This window comes from Nesoenas mayeri, assembly GCF_963082525.1.
Source record: "Nesoenas mayeri genome assembly, chromosome: 3".
NCBI classification, from domain to species: Eukaryota; Metazoa; Chordata; class Aves; order Columbiformes; family Columbidae; genus Nesoenas; species Nesoenas mayeri.
The window spans coordinates 54196528-54214509 of NC_137544.1; the positions used below are offsets into that span (position 1 = coordinate 54196528).

Sequence of the window (17982 nt, forward strand, 5' to 3'; positions counted from 1 at the left end):
CATTAAGAAACCAATTAAAACCAGTATAGTGAGCATCAGAGAGGAGAATTTAGCCTTTAAATTAGTTGGAGAATCTGTGTTTAGAATGATTCTTATTCAGCAGCAGGAGACACCTTTCCTGCCCTTTTCCTCCTGTGGTCCAGGTTATAATGAACAGGTTTGGAGAACTAACTTTTCTTATTCAATTATCTTAATACATTTTATTATTAATGGGCTAGGAAGGTGTTGCAGTTGAACTTCCCTGCATAAGCTGACTGTCTCTTTTGTCCCAATTTGTAAGGCACAGCTGTCAGATCTGCTAAGAAAAGCTTAATTCACTAGATAACTCACCCAAAAGTTTACAGTGTTTTTCTCTTTATTACCAGTAATGCCTTAATGAGAATACACGAGCAACACAAGCATGCAAGCTCTGCTTCAGATTATCAGGAGTCAGACTATATGGATTATCAGACCCCCTGTAAAGTCACTGGGTAGACGTGATAAGAGAGTGGTTACATGCCTAAGTGAGTCTGCTTTGACTACGTGTGGTGTCTGCTCCAGCCTCTCATCAACAACTAAGGAACAGGAAATACTGACTACTGGCAGAAGGATGACTTGTCTCATCCCTGTCTGAGTCTGTGATACTTGATACCTAAAATCACAGAATCACAGAATCGACTGGGTTGGAAAAGACCTCAGAGATCATCGAGTCCAACCCTTGGTCCAACTCTAGTCTGTTTACTAGATCATGGCACTAAGTGCCATGTCCAATTTCACTTTAAAAACCTCCAGGGACGGCGAGTCCACCACCTCCATGGGCAGGCTGTTCCAATGCCTGACCACTCTCTCTGTAAAGAATTTCTTCCTAATATCCAGCCTAAATTTCCCCTGGCAGAGTTTAAGCCCATGCCCCCTTGTCCTATTGCTGACTGCCTGGGAGAAGAGACCAATCCCCACCTGGCTATAACTTCCCTTCAGGTAGTTATAGAGAGTGATGAGGTCACCTCTGAGCCTCCTCTTCTCCAGACTAAACAACCCCAGCTCCCTCAGCCTCTCCCCATAGGTCTTGTGCTCAAGTCCCTTCACCAGTCGTGTTGCTCTTCTCTGGACCTGCTCCAGCACTTCAATGTCTTTCCTGAACTGAGGGAACTCTTATTTGCTTATGTCTACTGAAGCTTTTTACAGAGAAAGGCTGACTCACAATAGAAATTTTATACCTCCCACTATGACTCAGTCTTGTTTTTTATATATCTGTCATTATCTTAGTGTCTGCCTTTAAAGCTTCTATGTTTTCTTGAAGCATTTCTCATCAGCAGTGTTGAGCAATAAGATTTTATAATGGATGGACCATTTAAACAGGCTGATATTGCAATTTTTATGCACCTAATATATCTACCTTACATTTAGCTTCTCTATAGTCAGGATTTTCTATTGCTATCCAGCTTGTGTGAATTTGACTTTCACATTTCAAAAACGTATTTATCTTAAAAAAGGAGTTACACTGTGGTCACTTCTATAATGCAATTTAGACTGGATTTGACAGATCTGTGTAAAGTGGCAAGTGCTAATCAAACCACTGCTTTTTCTCAAGGCATTTTTTTTTATTGGCTAGTTTAAACTGAAATGTCAACTAAAGAAGCTCCCTATGTCCTCTCAGTTGGCTTAAAAAAAAGCACCAGTGCTCATAAAGATGACCTCCTGTTTGCACTTCTTCTCAGGGCAACGGTCACAAAATTTTTGGAACACTTTTTCCTACAGAGGCTTTTCTCAAACTGTCTGCCTGATCTATGTGACATGTCACTCATAATTACTAAGAAAGAGAGGTGTAGTGAAACACAGCATCCCACATGGATGCTTAAAGCCACTTTGAGCATTGGGGTTACATTCTTCTGACAAAATGTCAATGTCTTGTCATACATATTCAGTGTCACAGAGTTAGTTGTATTTGTTTTTGGAAGTGCTGCATTCCTATGAATCCCAGGAGCTAAGAAATGGCTTATGAAGATCTGTCACATGGAGCAGAAAAGACAGAAAAAACTTTTAAAAACCTGCAATCATTGAGCTGAATAGCCTTCAGAGTGAGCTTGTATAAGATTTGCTGTGTCATGAACTTTGTTGTCTAGAAAATGACCAAATCCTATTGTAGATACATAGATTGTAGACACTGAGATGTTTCCACTCAAGTTACGTTTTTCTGTTGCAGTCTTGCTCCAGGGGCCTTGAAGGATCTGCTGTCCTGCTCAGAACAGCCGCTTTATAGACCTAACTGAGATACATGAGACTTAAAAATAAGGCAGTTGGCCTGATCATGTGTCTAACAGCATCTAATGCAAATATTCTAAATTCTTATAGAGCCAGATAGAGTCAAAGAGAAATGTTCTCATGGCTGCGAGGTATCAGCTGCTCTCAGTGAGCTGTGCAAGGCACAGAGTACATCCACAGGTGACCTTCTAAGTCATATGCAAGCCACTGGGAAAATAGAAGCAAGTAGTGCTCATCACTTGGGAAGCTAGTAAAGGCTGTGCAGACTCAGAACTATTAGCCCCACTAAATTACAGCATCCAAATACCCCACTGTTACTGCAAAAAACAATCAGTTCTAGTTCAGATTTCATCCAAATCACTGTTCTTTATCAAAATAATCACAGATGTCTCTAATGTGACCCTGTACTGCAGTGTAGTTAAACTCAACATAGTCTGTACTAAATGTCCAGATCTTGGTTCTTGTGTCTTGACAAGTAGGAAACTGCAAGACTGCAAGACACAGAATCTTTTATGTCTCTTACAGTATTTTAATCTATAGGTAAAAAAAACAATAGCCCATGTGGAAAAGTTTCATGTGATGTGAAAGTTCACTGGGAACATATCAGATATTTTCTACTGCAATAGAATAAGGAAAATCTTGTATGTGTCCTGTCACCTACCATGGGAAGAAGACTTAATTTTATTAAAAAAAAAAAAATAGTGGAGCTAATCACTTTGAAGTATTGAGTTTTGTTCTCAAATATACTGAGCATAAACTGCTTTATGCGTAGTCAGTGAAATTCTACAATGTTTAATGAAAGATGTCCCTTCTTGTCAAAACTCAGTTTAGGGACTTGAAAGGAGCTGTTATGCACCAGTTTTTTCACTGGCTGATCAAACTGAGCTAATTAAGTCCTTTTAAAATACTTTTCTGTATACTTGGGTGGGTGTTTGACACTTCACCGAAGCTAATTCATTATCAGTGCAACTAAAAAACTCTTACAGACATATATCACTTCTTTTACTTGATCCTTTGTAATAAATAGTATTTTACTTTTTTTTCACTAAAATTTAATAAATCAGTCTTAAATCCAGAAATCTTTATGTAGAGCTGAAGACTAAAATTAGATAAGAAACTCAATGGGAAGCTCAATAGTCAAATAGTTAAGGGTTTAATAAATGTTTAACTCTTCATTAACCTACCTATGTTTCACAGATGTGTTTGCTAGAACCTAGCAGGAAGTCCATAGGCCTTGCTTACCTGAAGCTCAAAATGTAAAAGTCAAGTTGTATTAAACCAATAATCAACAGACAAAAAACCCCAGCCCTACTGCAGTACTCCTTGTTAACTAAAATAAAGAATTGGTACAACTGGTACAATAGTATTTCCTTGTTTTTCTAATGTCCTTGACCTTGGACTGACAGTCTGGGTTCATCTACTTTAACTACTTCAAAGAGTTTCAGACTATTTAAGCCTTACTTCCTTTTGTAGCACTTAAGCCTTCATTTCACTTCAGAAAGATACAGCTGTGCAAAGTAGTAGCTGATTTGTACTTTTCTCCTGTATACTACTTACATCCACTGTGTGAAGTAGCTGCACTTAAAAACTTGCAAATGTTATCTTTCATGACTTTATCAGAGAAAACATTGCCTCATTATTTCTGGTGTTCCTTAGGGAAAATCTAAAGATAGGAAGCAATATTATTCAATTATCTGAAGTAGTTTTCAAAACTGTCCGAAAGTTTCTAGGATTGCCTACCATATTTCCATGGCTCAAATGATTATTATTAGTTACCAAGTTATTATACATTCTTATCCATGTTAAATTATTTACATATTTAACCTGAGAGACTGATTTCTAATGAGCAAGTGATATTTAATCAATATGCAAATAGTGTCAAAGTAAAATGAAGTTTTGTTTGAATTTAGTTGGTATGAATAAATAAACCTGAAAGCATTTGGTTAATTATAATTATAGTTTTATCACTGCCTAAAATTGCCTGGTATTTAAGAGGTCATGTACTATAAATTGTAATTGATCTTTATTTGATGACTAGTGATGATATTTCAACGTAAGAAGAGAGAGCAAAGCACAGCCAAATAATGTGTTATAGGAGAAAAGTAAAATGCAATCCAAAATGACAAACTTAAATAGAAAGAATGAGAAAAAAGATTCAGAAAGAAGAAAACAAGTCCTCATAATTTTGGGGTCTATAATGTACTACTGCTACAACTTGCTTGTAGAGCCTCATATGTATCTCCTCTTTATCATGCAGATAAAGAGAATGACCAGCAGCAAAGGATGCCAGTCAAGGATATTTATGGATGGCTAAGTGAAGAAACTAGGATTTTTTTTTGAGAATGCTTGCATAGTGGATTTATTTTCTCAACTGACTCTTATGCTAAGGCTCAACTTTGGATTATTACCTTTATCCTTTTTTGTAGTGGAAGCCTTGATTTCTTTTCCTTTTGAAGAGTCTGGAAAAAAATATGAAATGCAAAGATGGAAGGAGAAAGTTAGTAATGTAAGTACACACTGTGGTGATCAGTACTATAACAAACTTGTGTAACACCAGATGAAGCAACATGTGCAAAACAGGTGAGTGTTAAGAACTAGAATTTGTTTGTTTCAATAAAAGGGTCAACTTAAGAATGGAAAGCAAAACAAAAACAATTCCCACTAAATTAACTGGCAAAGTTTCTGCAATTCAAACCATGCAATCATTCCTGTGCAGCTTATCATGTCAGCCTGTCATGTGAATTCAGTAACAGCACGTTTACTAATTCACTGAGAACAGGCCAGCATTCACACTGCAATATTGGCTATACAGGTCAGACAGTCAAAGAACACCACAATAAGGGTGAATTGTGTCAGTCACTGCTCCTCTCAACATATCATATCTATTAAGTGAGAAGAAGTTAGGTTTAGTTTCTTTTCAACGAAAGCATGTATTTCAAAATATATCAAAACTGCACTGAAATACCAGCAGACTCTTTCATGAGGACAACTGGTTATTTCCCAACCACATAATGATAAGACGTTACCCTTCTCCTTTAAGGCTGCTGGAGGCTTCACATCTTTTCTTTTACTAGTCTCTAGAAAGAAACATAACATTTATCACAAGTCAGGTTAGAGCATTAGGATGACATTTGAAACAAAAGCAAGTCAAACAATTTGATATGTAAACACCAAAAAAAGATAAAATCACAGAATGGTTTGGGTTGGAAGGGACCTGAAAGACCATCTAGTTCCAACCCCACCTGCCATGGGCAGGGACCCTTTCCAATAGAATAGATTGTTCAAAGCCCCATCCAACCTGACCTTGAACATTTCCAGGGATGGGGCATCCACAACTTTTCTGGGCAGCCTGTTCCAGGGCCTCACCACCCTCACAGTGAAGGATTTCTTCCTAATCTAACCTAAATCTACTGTCTTTCAGTTTAAAGCCATTACTCCTTGTCCTATCCCTACACGCCCTTGTAAAAAGTCCCTCTCCAGCTTCGTTGTAGGTCCCCTTTAGGTACTGGAAGGCTGATATAAAGTCTCTCAGAGCCTTCGCTTCTCCAGGCTAGACAACCCAAACTCTCTCAACCTGTCTTCATAGCAGAGGTACTCCAGCCCTCTGATCGTTTTCATGGCCCTGCTCTGGACTCATTCTACCAGGTCCGTCTCCCTTCTATGTTGAGGGCTCCAGAGCTGAATGCAGTGCTCCAGGTGGGGTCTCATGAGAGCAGAGCAGATGGGGAGAATCATCTCCTTCAACCTACTGGTCATGCTCCTTTTTGTGCAGCCAAGGATATGGTTGGATTTCTGGTCTGGAAGTGCACTGCCAGCTCATGTTTACACTGCCAAGTCCTTCTCCTCAGGTCTGCACTCAATCCATTCTCTGACAAGTCTGCATTTGTGCTTGGAGTTGCTCCAAACCATGTGCAGGATCTAGCACTTGGCCATGTTGAACTTCATGAGGTTTGCACAAGCCCACCCCTCAAGGTGCTTCTGGGTGGCATCCCTTTCCTCCAGCATGCTGACCACACCGGACAGCTTGGTGGTATCAGCAAATGTGCTGAGGGTGCACTTGATCCCACTGTCCATGTTGCCAACAAAGATGCTGAACAGTGCCAGTCCCAATACTGGGCCCTGAGGAATGCCACTCATCACTGTTCTCCACTTGTACATTGAGCCTTTGACAGCAACTCTTTCAGTGAGACCATCCAGCCAATTCCTTTACCCACTGTGTGATCTATCCATCAAATCTACACCTCTCCAACTTAGAGACAAGGATGTCATGCCCAATAGTGTCAAATGCTTTGAACAAGTCCAGGTAGATGATGCTAGTTGTTCTTCCTTTATCTGCCAATGCTGTAACCCTGTTGTAGAAGGCCAACAAACTTGTCAGGCACAATTTGTCTGCAGCGAAGCCATGCTGGCTGTCACCATTCACTTCCTTAGTTTTCAGGTGCCTTAGCGTAGTTTCCAAGAGGATCTGCTCCATCACCTTGCTGGTCACAGAGGTGGGACTAACTGGCCTGTACTTCTCCAGGTCTTCTTATCTTGCCTTTTTAGAAATGATGATTATATTTCCCCCTTTTTGGTCAGTGGGAACTTCACTGGGCTGCCACAGCTTCTCAAATATGATGGACCGTGGCTTAGCAACTTAATCTGGCAGCTCCCTCAGGACCCGCAAATACATCGCATCAGGACCCATGGACACCTTGAGGTTTCTTAGATGGTCTTGAACATGATTTTCTCCTACAGTGGGTGGTTCTTCATTCTCCCACTTGCTGCCTTTGTCTTCTGTGACTTGAGCAGTGTGGCTAGACCACTTCCTGGCAAAGACTGAGGCAAAAAAGTGGTTGAGTACCTCAACCTTCTTCGTATTCTGGGTAACCATGCCTCCCGTTTCCTCTGGAGAGGGCTCACATTTTCCCTAGTCTTCCTTTTGTCACCAATGTACCTATAGAAGTTTTTCTTGTTGCCCTTGAAGTATCTGGCCAGATTTAACTCTATCAGAGCTTTAGCTTTTCTAACCTGATCCATGGCTGTTTGGATAATTTCTCTGTATTCGTCACAGGTTACTTGTCCTTATGTCTACCCTCTGTAGGCTTCCTTTGTGTTAGAGTTTGTCCAGGACCTCCTTGTCCATCCACACAGGCCTCATAGTGTTTTTTTTTCTGACTTCTTCTTTGTTGAGATGCATCACTCCTAAGCTTGGAGGAAATGATCCTTGAATATTAACCAGTTTTCTTGGGCCCCTCTACACTTCAGTCCTTTATCTCACTGTACTCTACAAAGCAGATTCCATAAGAAGCTAAATTCTGCTCTCCTGAAATCCAAGGTAGTGAGCTTGCTGTATGCCTTCCTCACTGCCCCAAGGATCTTGAATGCTACCATTTTATAGTCACCTCAGCCAAGGCTGCAAAAATTAAATGGATTTAACAACACAGAAGTAAAGAACAGGACACAACACCAATGTCATTAATTCATCCTTTTAGACCTGGATATGCAAAATAATAAGCCTTCAGTGTGTCATAGGTTCTTTGAATTTTGAGGAAACTGTTAAGATATCTCTCAAGTAGGCAGTAAAGAATGATAACTTACAAAGAGGAAAGCAATTCTATAGATCAATTGGCATCAATGGATTTTTCATTTGCTGAACCCAAATAAAAAATTAATTTACATTAGTACAATTAAAATACTAGACATATTGGTTTTGAAAGCCAGAGGCTGCTGATGAAGTGGGAGGTTTTTTTTTATTCAGGAGTGACAAAAGGACCAGAACTCCATTATTATTTTAAAATCAAAGAAGCCATATAGGTATTACGGGTTAACAGGTTTTCACTTCTTGCATATATATAGCCTTTTAAAGTCACAAACAAGCTGGGTATAAAATAAAGGCAGTGCTCATCCTTCAAATGTACATTCATATATTTTATGTCACAACGAATAGTCCAAGAACATAATTGTATCTCCATTTTTTCTGAAGTATATGACAAAGTATTAAAGCAGATGAGAAAAACGTTTAAATTCTAGTTCTCCCTTTCTTGTACCTGACAAGGTGGAACCCAAGGATGAAAGAAATTCCAGAAGTTAGCTGAGCACAAATAAATCAAAACTATGATTTTGTTGGGGTGCCCAGGTGAGACACTGACAAAGAGAAGAATCCCGAGCCCCAAGTGGTGCCCTGGTTTCATTCTCTGGATTATTCACAAGGAATACTTAATTCCTCCAAAAGTATATCATTTTGCTCTATATCTACTCAGTAATCTCCACTATGCTAAGCATTATCTGGACTGTATTGAATACCTCCAGCTTCCAAAAAAATGGAACTTCATCACAATTTGAACTTCAGATGTGCTGTTATAGGTCAGGCACCGTGCACAGTTCTGCTAGTCTTTGCTTTTTCCATGAAATTTTTGAGCTGTTTCAGTACTCTCCAGAAAGTCATCGGTGCCAATGAATCATGTAATTCTTTGTATTAGTGTTCAAAACACACCACATTGCAACAAATAGGTTTTTCTCCAAATAAACACTATTGAAAAATTTGTGACCTTTGTGTTCACAGCTTGCAGGCCAACCTCCTGCAACTGAAAAAATGAGAGATGTTTGTGCCCATATTGACAACAATATAGGAAAAAACCCTGACTTATATCAGTCCCTCTTAAACACCTAGATCAGTCAGTAGCCTCAGCCAGTCTCATTCTCAGTCAACCACATTCTTGAGCCACAGCCACAGGGACCAGATTTAGTCTACTTCCCTGCAGGAAAGTACCCACTGTGGGATTTAGACAACTCGTTTTTCACAGACTAACATCCAAAGGTGGTATAAAAATACATTTAGTATATTCCCCAGAATGAAAATGTCTGCATTTAAAAGAAGCCTGGGCATTTACTAGGGATGCTAGTGGGGATACATACAGCACAAGTGTTATTAAAAATAATATCATGGATAAAGTAACCTAAACATGTACCAGGATGGGTTTGTTTTTTCATCCTCATATATTCATACTCAAGACCTGTTTCTAGCATTGAATAGCTCTTCTGATATTAGGTTCTGAATTTCTTAACTTCTGCAATTACCTTTTTCCTTTGATCCCTCTGGATTCTTGGGATTTTTTCCTTTTAGAGAATCTGTAGGGAGATAAAATTTTGAGACTTAGATGATCTTAGTGCTCTCCTACACTAAAATGAAAAAATACAAAATATTTTAAAATTGAGACTGAAATTGTAAATAAAAATGAATGCAAACTTGACCTGTGTTTATATTCTATCTAGTAACCACCTTATATTTTTTGAGGTGAAATAAAGTTAGTAGCAAATGTAAAAGTAGTATTTACCATAAATACCTCCGTTTGTAGAGATTTCATAGAACAGAGAAATCCGAAAGGAGAAGGGGATAATGCAAGTAATGACACACAAGTAATGACACAAGATTAGAAATGTTAGGGCCTTATCCAAAACTTCAAGAAGACAGAAAGGATTATTCTGTTTTCTCTGATGGACTGAAGCCTAATTTTTTGCCTCAGCCCTTCTGGGAGGGTGTGTTCAGGGTCACCAAACACAGGAATAACACACATTATGTTGTCTAAATGGTTAGTTTATTTTACTTTGAAGCAATAGCCCCTTGACCTCTTAAATATACGTATCAGGGAATATTAGGAGGAAATTGCTTTTTCCAAAGTTAGGAGGTAATTTGATAGACTTGTGGATGTATTTGGTTTGAGTGAGAGAATATTACAGCTTGCAGGATACTGAGTAGACCCAACTGCAATCCATCTGACAGGATACAGCACCTAAACATCTAGAGAAAACGTACCATTTATTTCAAATGAAAGTTAACCAAATCTTCAGTAAAACAGATAAAGCTAAAATAAAATCCCTTCCAAAATAAGTTTAACCCTTGATCATCCTCCTGGCTGTCATGGTACCAGGAAGAGATGGCACTCATCCATCTGGCTTTAAGTGTGAATTGTAACAGAAAAAGTTCACTTCCAAGGTGGCTAAAGCTGTTAGAGAAATCACACCATTCAGGGATAGCTATTTAAATTAGGGGCCTGGTCTTCACCACAGCAGGTGGACTCCTTCAGGGGACTGAGAGAAAACTTCCAGTGTGAAGACTGAAAACTTTGAAGGAGCCTCTATGTTGACTATATAGGAAGCCTTGAGACAACAGCTACCCAACTTGGCCATTTCACTCTCTGTGCATGTTTGTGATCTCACAGTATCACACAGTATCACAATATGTTTGGTATTGGAAGGGACCTCAAAAGATCATCTAGTCCAATCCCTCTGCTGTAATTTTAAGGAGGCCTTGGCTATCCTAGCTGCCTTCCTACATCCTCTAACAGCAGCCTTATATTCCTCCCAAGTGGCCAGCCCCTGCTTCCATGACCTGTAAACTCTCCTCTTCTGCTTGAGCATACCCAGCAGATCCCTATTCAACCATGCAGGCCTCCTGGCTCCCTTCCTTGACTTCCTAGGTGTGGGGATGCTCTGATCCTGAGCGTGGAAGAAGCAATCTCTGAATGCAATCCAACTATCTCAAAGATCAGCAGCCACTGTTACAGCCACAGCCACAAACCATTGCCTTTGGTTTTCTGGGTTTGATAGCATATGTCCTTGAGGGTGGTTTGATTTGGTTTTGTTTGGTGTTTTTTATGATTTGTAGCTTGTAAAGAAGGTTCAGCACTTTTGACTCTTACAACTTTTGGAAACAACTATGAATGTAGGACACTTTCCATGGTGCACCGACTTCTTTGCCCTCTGAGCCAAGGCTACTGAGATCAACAGTCCTGCTTCCCTTCCAGGGAGAAGGTTTTCATCTTCAGGAGCTTAAACTGGGACTTATTAAAGACTTTTCAAACTTCTGCTCTTGACTGACAACTTTCCTGCTGGTCACAGAAGAGGAAAAACAAAGTTGGCTTAAAGCCAACATTCTCCTTGCTGCTTTATTCCTGCATTCTACTCCAGCGGTGAAGCTGCATCAGGTTATGAGGATGGTATAGAAAGATGTAGCAGCAGCAGCAGCAGCATTTTGTGAACTTCTCGGGATAAAACTCTATTTCTCATGCAAATCTCAAAAACAAATAAGGAGATGGAAATAGGAGGAAACATCAACTGAACAGATATCTCTTTTTTCTAGGTGAGTCTCACAAGATAACTTTCTACTTTTGAAGAAAAAAAATGTATGTTATAAGTTAAAAAGTTCTACATACAAGATGCAGTTTCATTTTGTTTTTACTTTAAAGCAAGCACAAGCATTGCACAGCAAGTGCAAATCAGCGCATTTGTTTCTTTTATGACAATGTGCTATTATGTATATAGCAAGAAAGAAATATACACTACTGACTTATTTCCCCTACCAATCTGTGCATAAAAATAAATAGGCTTATTATCCTCATGTAACTGACATAAGAAAAGATGCAAAGATATCCCAAAACTTGCAAACAAGAGGGAAAAAAGGAGCATTTGTTTGGAAAACAAATCATGGAACACAGTATAGAAGTGAATTTACATTATATATACAGCACAAATGCTGTCACTTTAATAACTCATCATAATGTAATTCTAGCAAATTTCTTAGAAAAATTCAATGAGGAGTTATATATGGTATATCATGAACTTTTAGTACCACTGTTAGAGACTCTGGATGAATGAGCTTCTACTCTGATTAGCTGGGTAAGATATCTACCAAAAAAACATATGGCAAATTATACCTTAGAATGTAATTGGCCTCAGATTATTTTGAATATGCTTATGTCAACAGAAAATCAGCTTTTATATTCTTGATGGTAAATGGGATTTTTTATTCTTCTTTACTTCAGAAAAAAAGATGAAAAGCTGGTTATAAATTCAGAAGGAGTCCAGAGATGTCCTTTATCACAAGACAATGGAAAGCAAATTCTTCCAGTGTTCTCCTTAATTACTGCCAATAAAATTAGATTTTAAGATCTTAGGTTTTATTCACCTCATAAAATAGATAAGGTAACATTATGAGGTTATGAACTATAGAGCATGCCTGCAGTAACTCTAAATTCAGAGATTTATTTTTCCCGTCTCTGTTTTAAATAAAAACTCCATGCCTCAGTTTATGAAAAATAGCCTGTCTCACAATAAGATTTTTGGTCTGGACATTATCCTTGTTCATCCAAACTTAGCCAATCCTTCAAAGAGAATGAGGTAGGATGATGCCACTTTTATTCCATAAGGTGCCAGGCAAACATTAATCATTATAAGTATTTAATATCTCATCTAAAAATGTTCCTTTATTTGGTTTTACATGAATAGTAACAAACTCCCGTGATACATAATTAGCATGTGTACGCAGTCTCAAAAATCCTTACTTTCCTGTGTTCTTTAAAATATTTTTTTTTGCCAGAAACATCCAATTTAATAAAAAGCTTGTAAGACAGCAAGTTGCAAAGAGTGAAAAGAAAGCCCCAATAACCTGGAAAACCTTTACAAAGGCCCACTGAGAAGGCCTGAAGTTGTGATGGAAAGTGGAAAGAATGGCATGCAAATAAAGCTTTGCTTAATTTATGAGCTACAGTTTGGGCAAATATGGTAACTGAAATAGGGGATTTACAGTCCTAAATATATATTTGTGCAGCAGGATAATCCAGAAGGCAACAGGGAAAGTACATAGAAAGGCATCAAGCTTTCTAAGGGTTTCCCCCACACAGCTTTGTAAGTTCTTCCTATAGAGTCCTTGCTGCCAATATATTTTGAAGTGAGCTATTCAGCTCGCTAATCAGCACCTGTATTTTTAGACACAGACACTGAACTGTGCAAGTTTGATGCCTATTATGGGAAAGAGCGATGCTGCATCAGCAAGTGCTCTCAGGATCTGAGGAGCCAGGCTTGGCTGGGCTGGACATCAGTGTTGTTGCAGAGGCTCGGGAGCATTTACAGCTGTATTCAGCATCAAGTCATAGGTCAAGATCTTGTTGTTAGCAGCAGTAATGCATTGGGCATGTGTGGTTTTACTACATGGGGTAAAGAAAGAGGCGTGAAGCTCTAGTGGGTAACATTTTCAGTAATATGTGTGAATTTTTTCCGAGATTTTTGCCTTGTTTTCCTAAAAAGTAGGAAATCTGATATCACATGGCCTGCATTTGATGCTTAAAATAAATTCCTGACTATCCCTTTCTGAAGGCTGGGTGGAGAAGTTCTAACCTCCTCTGCCATGTGAGAAGGACCTGTTAATAACTTTGTGATTGAAGTCACTGACCCATTGAGCATGAGTCCAGGGGATTAAAAGCAGCGCCATGGGAACATTCAGTGAAGGACAACCTAGAGAAGCTTGTTCAGGGCTGGCAAACCCCTTTCCATTGGTTCTAAAGAGACTCTTGCTAAAGAGGAAAAAACATTTTGAATCTCCTTTATCTTTATATCTCTTCCTTCCCCAACCCCAAGCACTCCTTTGAAAGGAGTAGCAGACTGAGCATACCTACTCCAAGCAATGGAGGAGGGGGCAGAGGTGTCACTCAAGTGCCTCTTCTCATTTTTCGGCACAACTCCACCCGGGAACAACAGTACAACAGGGCAGTCTGTGGAGAGGACCATGGCACCCCAGGAGAGTTTTGGCGTACACTTCTGGTCCAGATTAGGAGTACAATACACATAGAAGAACAATATATGAATGACAGGATTTGAAGAATATTATAATTTAATTTTAATTTGTTCAAAAAGAAGCAAGAAGAGATTGCCCAGTTAAAAAAAGAGTGAATGAATACATCTTCCAGGATTTTGAAAATGTATCTAGCAATAAGACTATTCCTCCTTCTCTTTTAGATTTTTAAAAAGTTTTTCCATAGTGCTTGAACTAAACTCTTCATTCAGTTCTTTGTTTGAAATAGCATATACTGACTATAAATTAGAATAAATATTAATATATCTATCTATCTGGTAGATCTTTTTGTTGTGAAGAACCTAAATAACACGTTAAATAAGACTTGACCATAAATCACTTCTCCTTTCAAATACAGCTTTCTCTAGAAAGCAGGGAAACAATAAGATGGGTAAAAATCACCCAGAAAAATAATGGATGAAAGGAAACTCCGTTGAGCTAACCATCTACTCTGACTAAATTAAAAAGACATGAGAAGTGTTTGATAAAAACTAAGGAAAAAACCAACTCTCAAGGGCAGAGAGGCCCTGCAGAGAGATCTGGACAAACTGGAGAACTGGGCAATCACCAATCACATGAAGTCTAACAAGGGCAAGTGCTGGATTTGCACCTGCGAGATGGCAACCCTGGCTGTACATACAGACTGGAGAACAAGATGCTGGAAAACAGCTCTGTGGAGAGGGATCTGGAGGTTCTGGTTGACGGCAGGTTGAACACGAGCCAACAGTGTGCCCTGGCAGTCAAGAGGGCCAACCATGTCCTGGGGTACATCAAGCACGGCATTGCCAGATGGGCGAGGGAGGTGATTGTCCCACTCTGCTCTGCACTGGTGCAGCCTCACCTAGGGCACTGTGTGCAGTTCTGGGTGCCATCAGATAAAAAAGATATAAAGCTACTTGAGAGTGTCCAGAAGAGGGCTACTAAGTTGGTGAAAGGTTTGGAGAGGAAACAGCATGAGGAGCAGCTAAAGTCACTTGGTTTGTTCAGCCTGCAGAAGAGGAGACTGAGGGGAGATCTCATCATGGTCTACAGCTTCCTCACAAGAGGAGTAGGAGGGTCAGACTTTGGTCTCTTCTCTCTGATGACCAATGACAGAACCCAAGGGAATGGCAGGAAGAAGTGATGGGGGAAGTTTAGATTGGACATTAGGAAAAGGTTCTTCACCCAGAGGGTGATGGAGCACTGGAACAGGCTCCCCAGGGAAGTGTCACGGCCCCAAGCCTGACTGTTCAAAAAGAGACTGGACAACACCCTCAGACACATGTTGTGAACTGAGGACTTATCATATGCACAGACAGAAGTTGGCCTTGATGATCTTTATGGATCCCTTTGAACTCAGGACGTTCTATGATTCTTTTAACTCTCGTGTTTCAGGTGTTTGGCTGGATGGTTTTTTAACTAGAGCTTTTAGAGACACTAGGAAACCCATTACCCACTCATGCCCATAAACTTTATTCCTATTATGTCCATAGATTTATGCAAACATTCAGTTCAGATTTTGTTGACTGGCTCCTATTAAACACTTCATGTTGTTCAGAAAAAATAAGTTCTTAAGAAAGTTCTTAACTATTACCCAGAGTGGTTTTGTTACATTTATTTAATTAATTTTGAGATTTCTGAGCGTTAGTTGGCTCATCATATTTTATTGGTGTCCTTTCCCCACTCTTTTTTTCATGCTATAAATCTTATGTAAAAATTTAAGCAATCAGGTGTTAATTGGTTAAGATTCATCATGGGAAAGATTTACAATGATTATTTTAAAATTAGAATCTTCATTCTACTTCATGTGATTTTCGACAAGTTTTATATTCTATCGTGTGTTCTTACCTTTATCTTTTAAAGATGTAGGATTCTTTTCTTCCTTTTCTTTAGCATGTTCTGAAAAAACAATTTATTAATTTTCAAGCTAGACTGATAAAAGGTTAACATCTAATACCTTTGGGATAATAACTGATTGAATAACTGCTCATTTCTAACTGAGCCATGATACCAATTAATGATTATCTTAAAATTAAAATCTTTATTGTACTTTGTGTGGTTTTCAAAAGGTTTATATTGTATTGTGTATTCTTACCTTTATCTTTTAAAGACGTAGGATTCTTTCCTTCCTTTTCTTTGGCATGTTCTGAAAAAATAATTTATTAATTTTCAAGCTAGACTGATAAAAGGTTAACATCTAATACCTCTGGAACAATAATTGACTGAATAACTGCTCATTTCTAACTGAGACATGATACCAATTAATGATTATTTTAAAATTAAAATCTTTATTGTACTTTGTGTGGTCTTCAAAAGGTTTATATTCTATCGTGTATTCTTACCTTTATCTTTTAAAGACATAGGATTCTTTCCTTCCTTTTCTTTGGCATGTTCTGAAAAAATAATTTATTAATTTTCAAGCTAGACATATAAAAGGTTAACATCTAATACCTCTGGGACAATAATTGACTGAATAACTGGTCATTTTTAACTGAGCCATGATATCAATTAAATGTGTAGTACAAAACTCTTTTTCATCAGTTTTAGCATGCTCTTAAAGTGAAACTTTTTAGAGTGTGATGAAAGAACAAAGATCACTCAAAACTTATTTCACTTTGCAGCTTGTAGTAACAAAGGTTGAGAAGTGTTCCTAAATTCTGAGTTTAGACTTCTAAGTTTTCATACAGATGCTTCACTTAACCAAGGCTCTATTTGCATTTCTGATTCAGGTAAAACCAATTCAGTTTTATCATGAATTTACTGAAATAGCATTAAATTCCTTACTGAACCATACCATAAAAACAAAATGGCCAATACAATGCAAGATTTCTTTTCTTTCTTGATGCACATAGATCTTAGGGTTTTATATAAAAAGGTCCTGCTGTGTTACCTTTATCTTTTGTAGCAGCTGGAGATTTCAATTCTTTATCTTTTCCAGGATCTGTAAAAGAAATATTCACACATATGAGAGTCAAAAGCCATAACTGAGCGAAACACTGAGATTTAATCATAAGAAGCATCTAGATCATATAACAGAATATAACTATATGTTGGAAAAAAAGTAGTGAAAAGCAGTGTTTGGAAGAGTTGTAAGAAATTCACCTGTTTCCATTCAGAGAGTTCAGTCCACAAAATGTGTTTTATTGACAACTGAGAAACATACAAAATATGCAAGTTTCAACTTCATATGAGATACACATAGCTTTTCAACTTTCTTAATCAGAAAGGACAGAACTGAGCCTTTTGACTCATCAGATCTGGCTGTGGCTTGCTTCCCTCATCTGGGCTTGTCCATTCTTGCTGACCAACTCCAAGGGTGTCCATATTGAAGCAATTATTTTCTAAGGGTCAGATGTGTATCGAACTGAGAGAGCAATAGAATGGTGAAGATGAAGATTGCTTTTTATTCTGCCTACAGACAAGTAGTGAAGACTGCTAGGCCTAGATACTAGATACCTCTTGAAGCAGATTCTACTTCCTACTGTCTGAGGAAGGGCAGTCCCCTGTAAAAGGCTTAAGAAATAATTTGAACCAGATAGAAAACAAGAATTCTGTTTCAGACAAAATGTGAGATCATCACTCTGGGCTGATGAAACAAAGATCTTCAAAGCTTCCTCACCAAAATTAAAAAGATAGATGAGACTGTCACAAAACAGGCTAGTCAGAAAGACCAGAGACTTAGATTTTTAATTATTGCATATTAATTGAGTGTTTTAACCACTGATTACACTGTTTTATACATGTTATCTGAAAAATACCTATTAACAGTTATTTTCTGGAAAAAAAAATACAATGTTCTCCATCAGATATGATGCAAAAAGTTCTTTCTATTGAGAAATTTGGCAGCAATTCAGTGCCAGAAGATCTTAAAGAACTCTGTTAGAAGACTCTCTTGGTTTCTACACATAAGAGGTCAAGACTCCTAAGGAGGAAGAGGAGGTTGTATTTAGTAGACAGATACAAAACTTGCAGCAGCAGGTGAACACCGGCTGTATTCTGTAGGCCTGAACTTAGTGAGGTCTGCTAGACATTCTGCTATAACTTGGCAAAATGACAACCTGAAGCACAAATTCCATGACAAGAGCCTTGTGCTACTTGCTCTGTATTGATTTGCAGTGTTAAGCTCATACTGATATCAGAATACATAACTGAGA

At 38.4% G+C, this 17982-nt stretch overlaps 1 protein-coding gene across 1 annotated transcript in view; it reads right to left on the minus strand.

Annotated features, from left to right (window-relative positions):
* The window catches only part of TRDN (triadin), a gene marked incomplete at both ends in the record, with an annotated part of 192499 nt that overhangs the window by 49754 nt on the left and 124763 nt on the right, over positions 1-17982 (minus strand). Inside the window, 5 exons of the mRNA XM_080341419.1 lie at positions 4618-4700; positions 5268-5318; positions 9301-9351; positions 15924-15974; positions 16719-16769. Of these exons, the coding sequence (XP_080197545.1) occupies positions 4618-4700; positions 5268-5318; positions 9301-9351; positions 15924-15974; positions 16719-16769 (287 nt within the window). The remainder of the gene's footprint in view (positions 1-4617; positions 4701-5267; positions 5319-9300; positions 9352-15923; positions 15975-16718; positions 16770-17982) is intronic.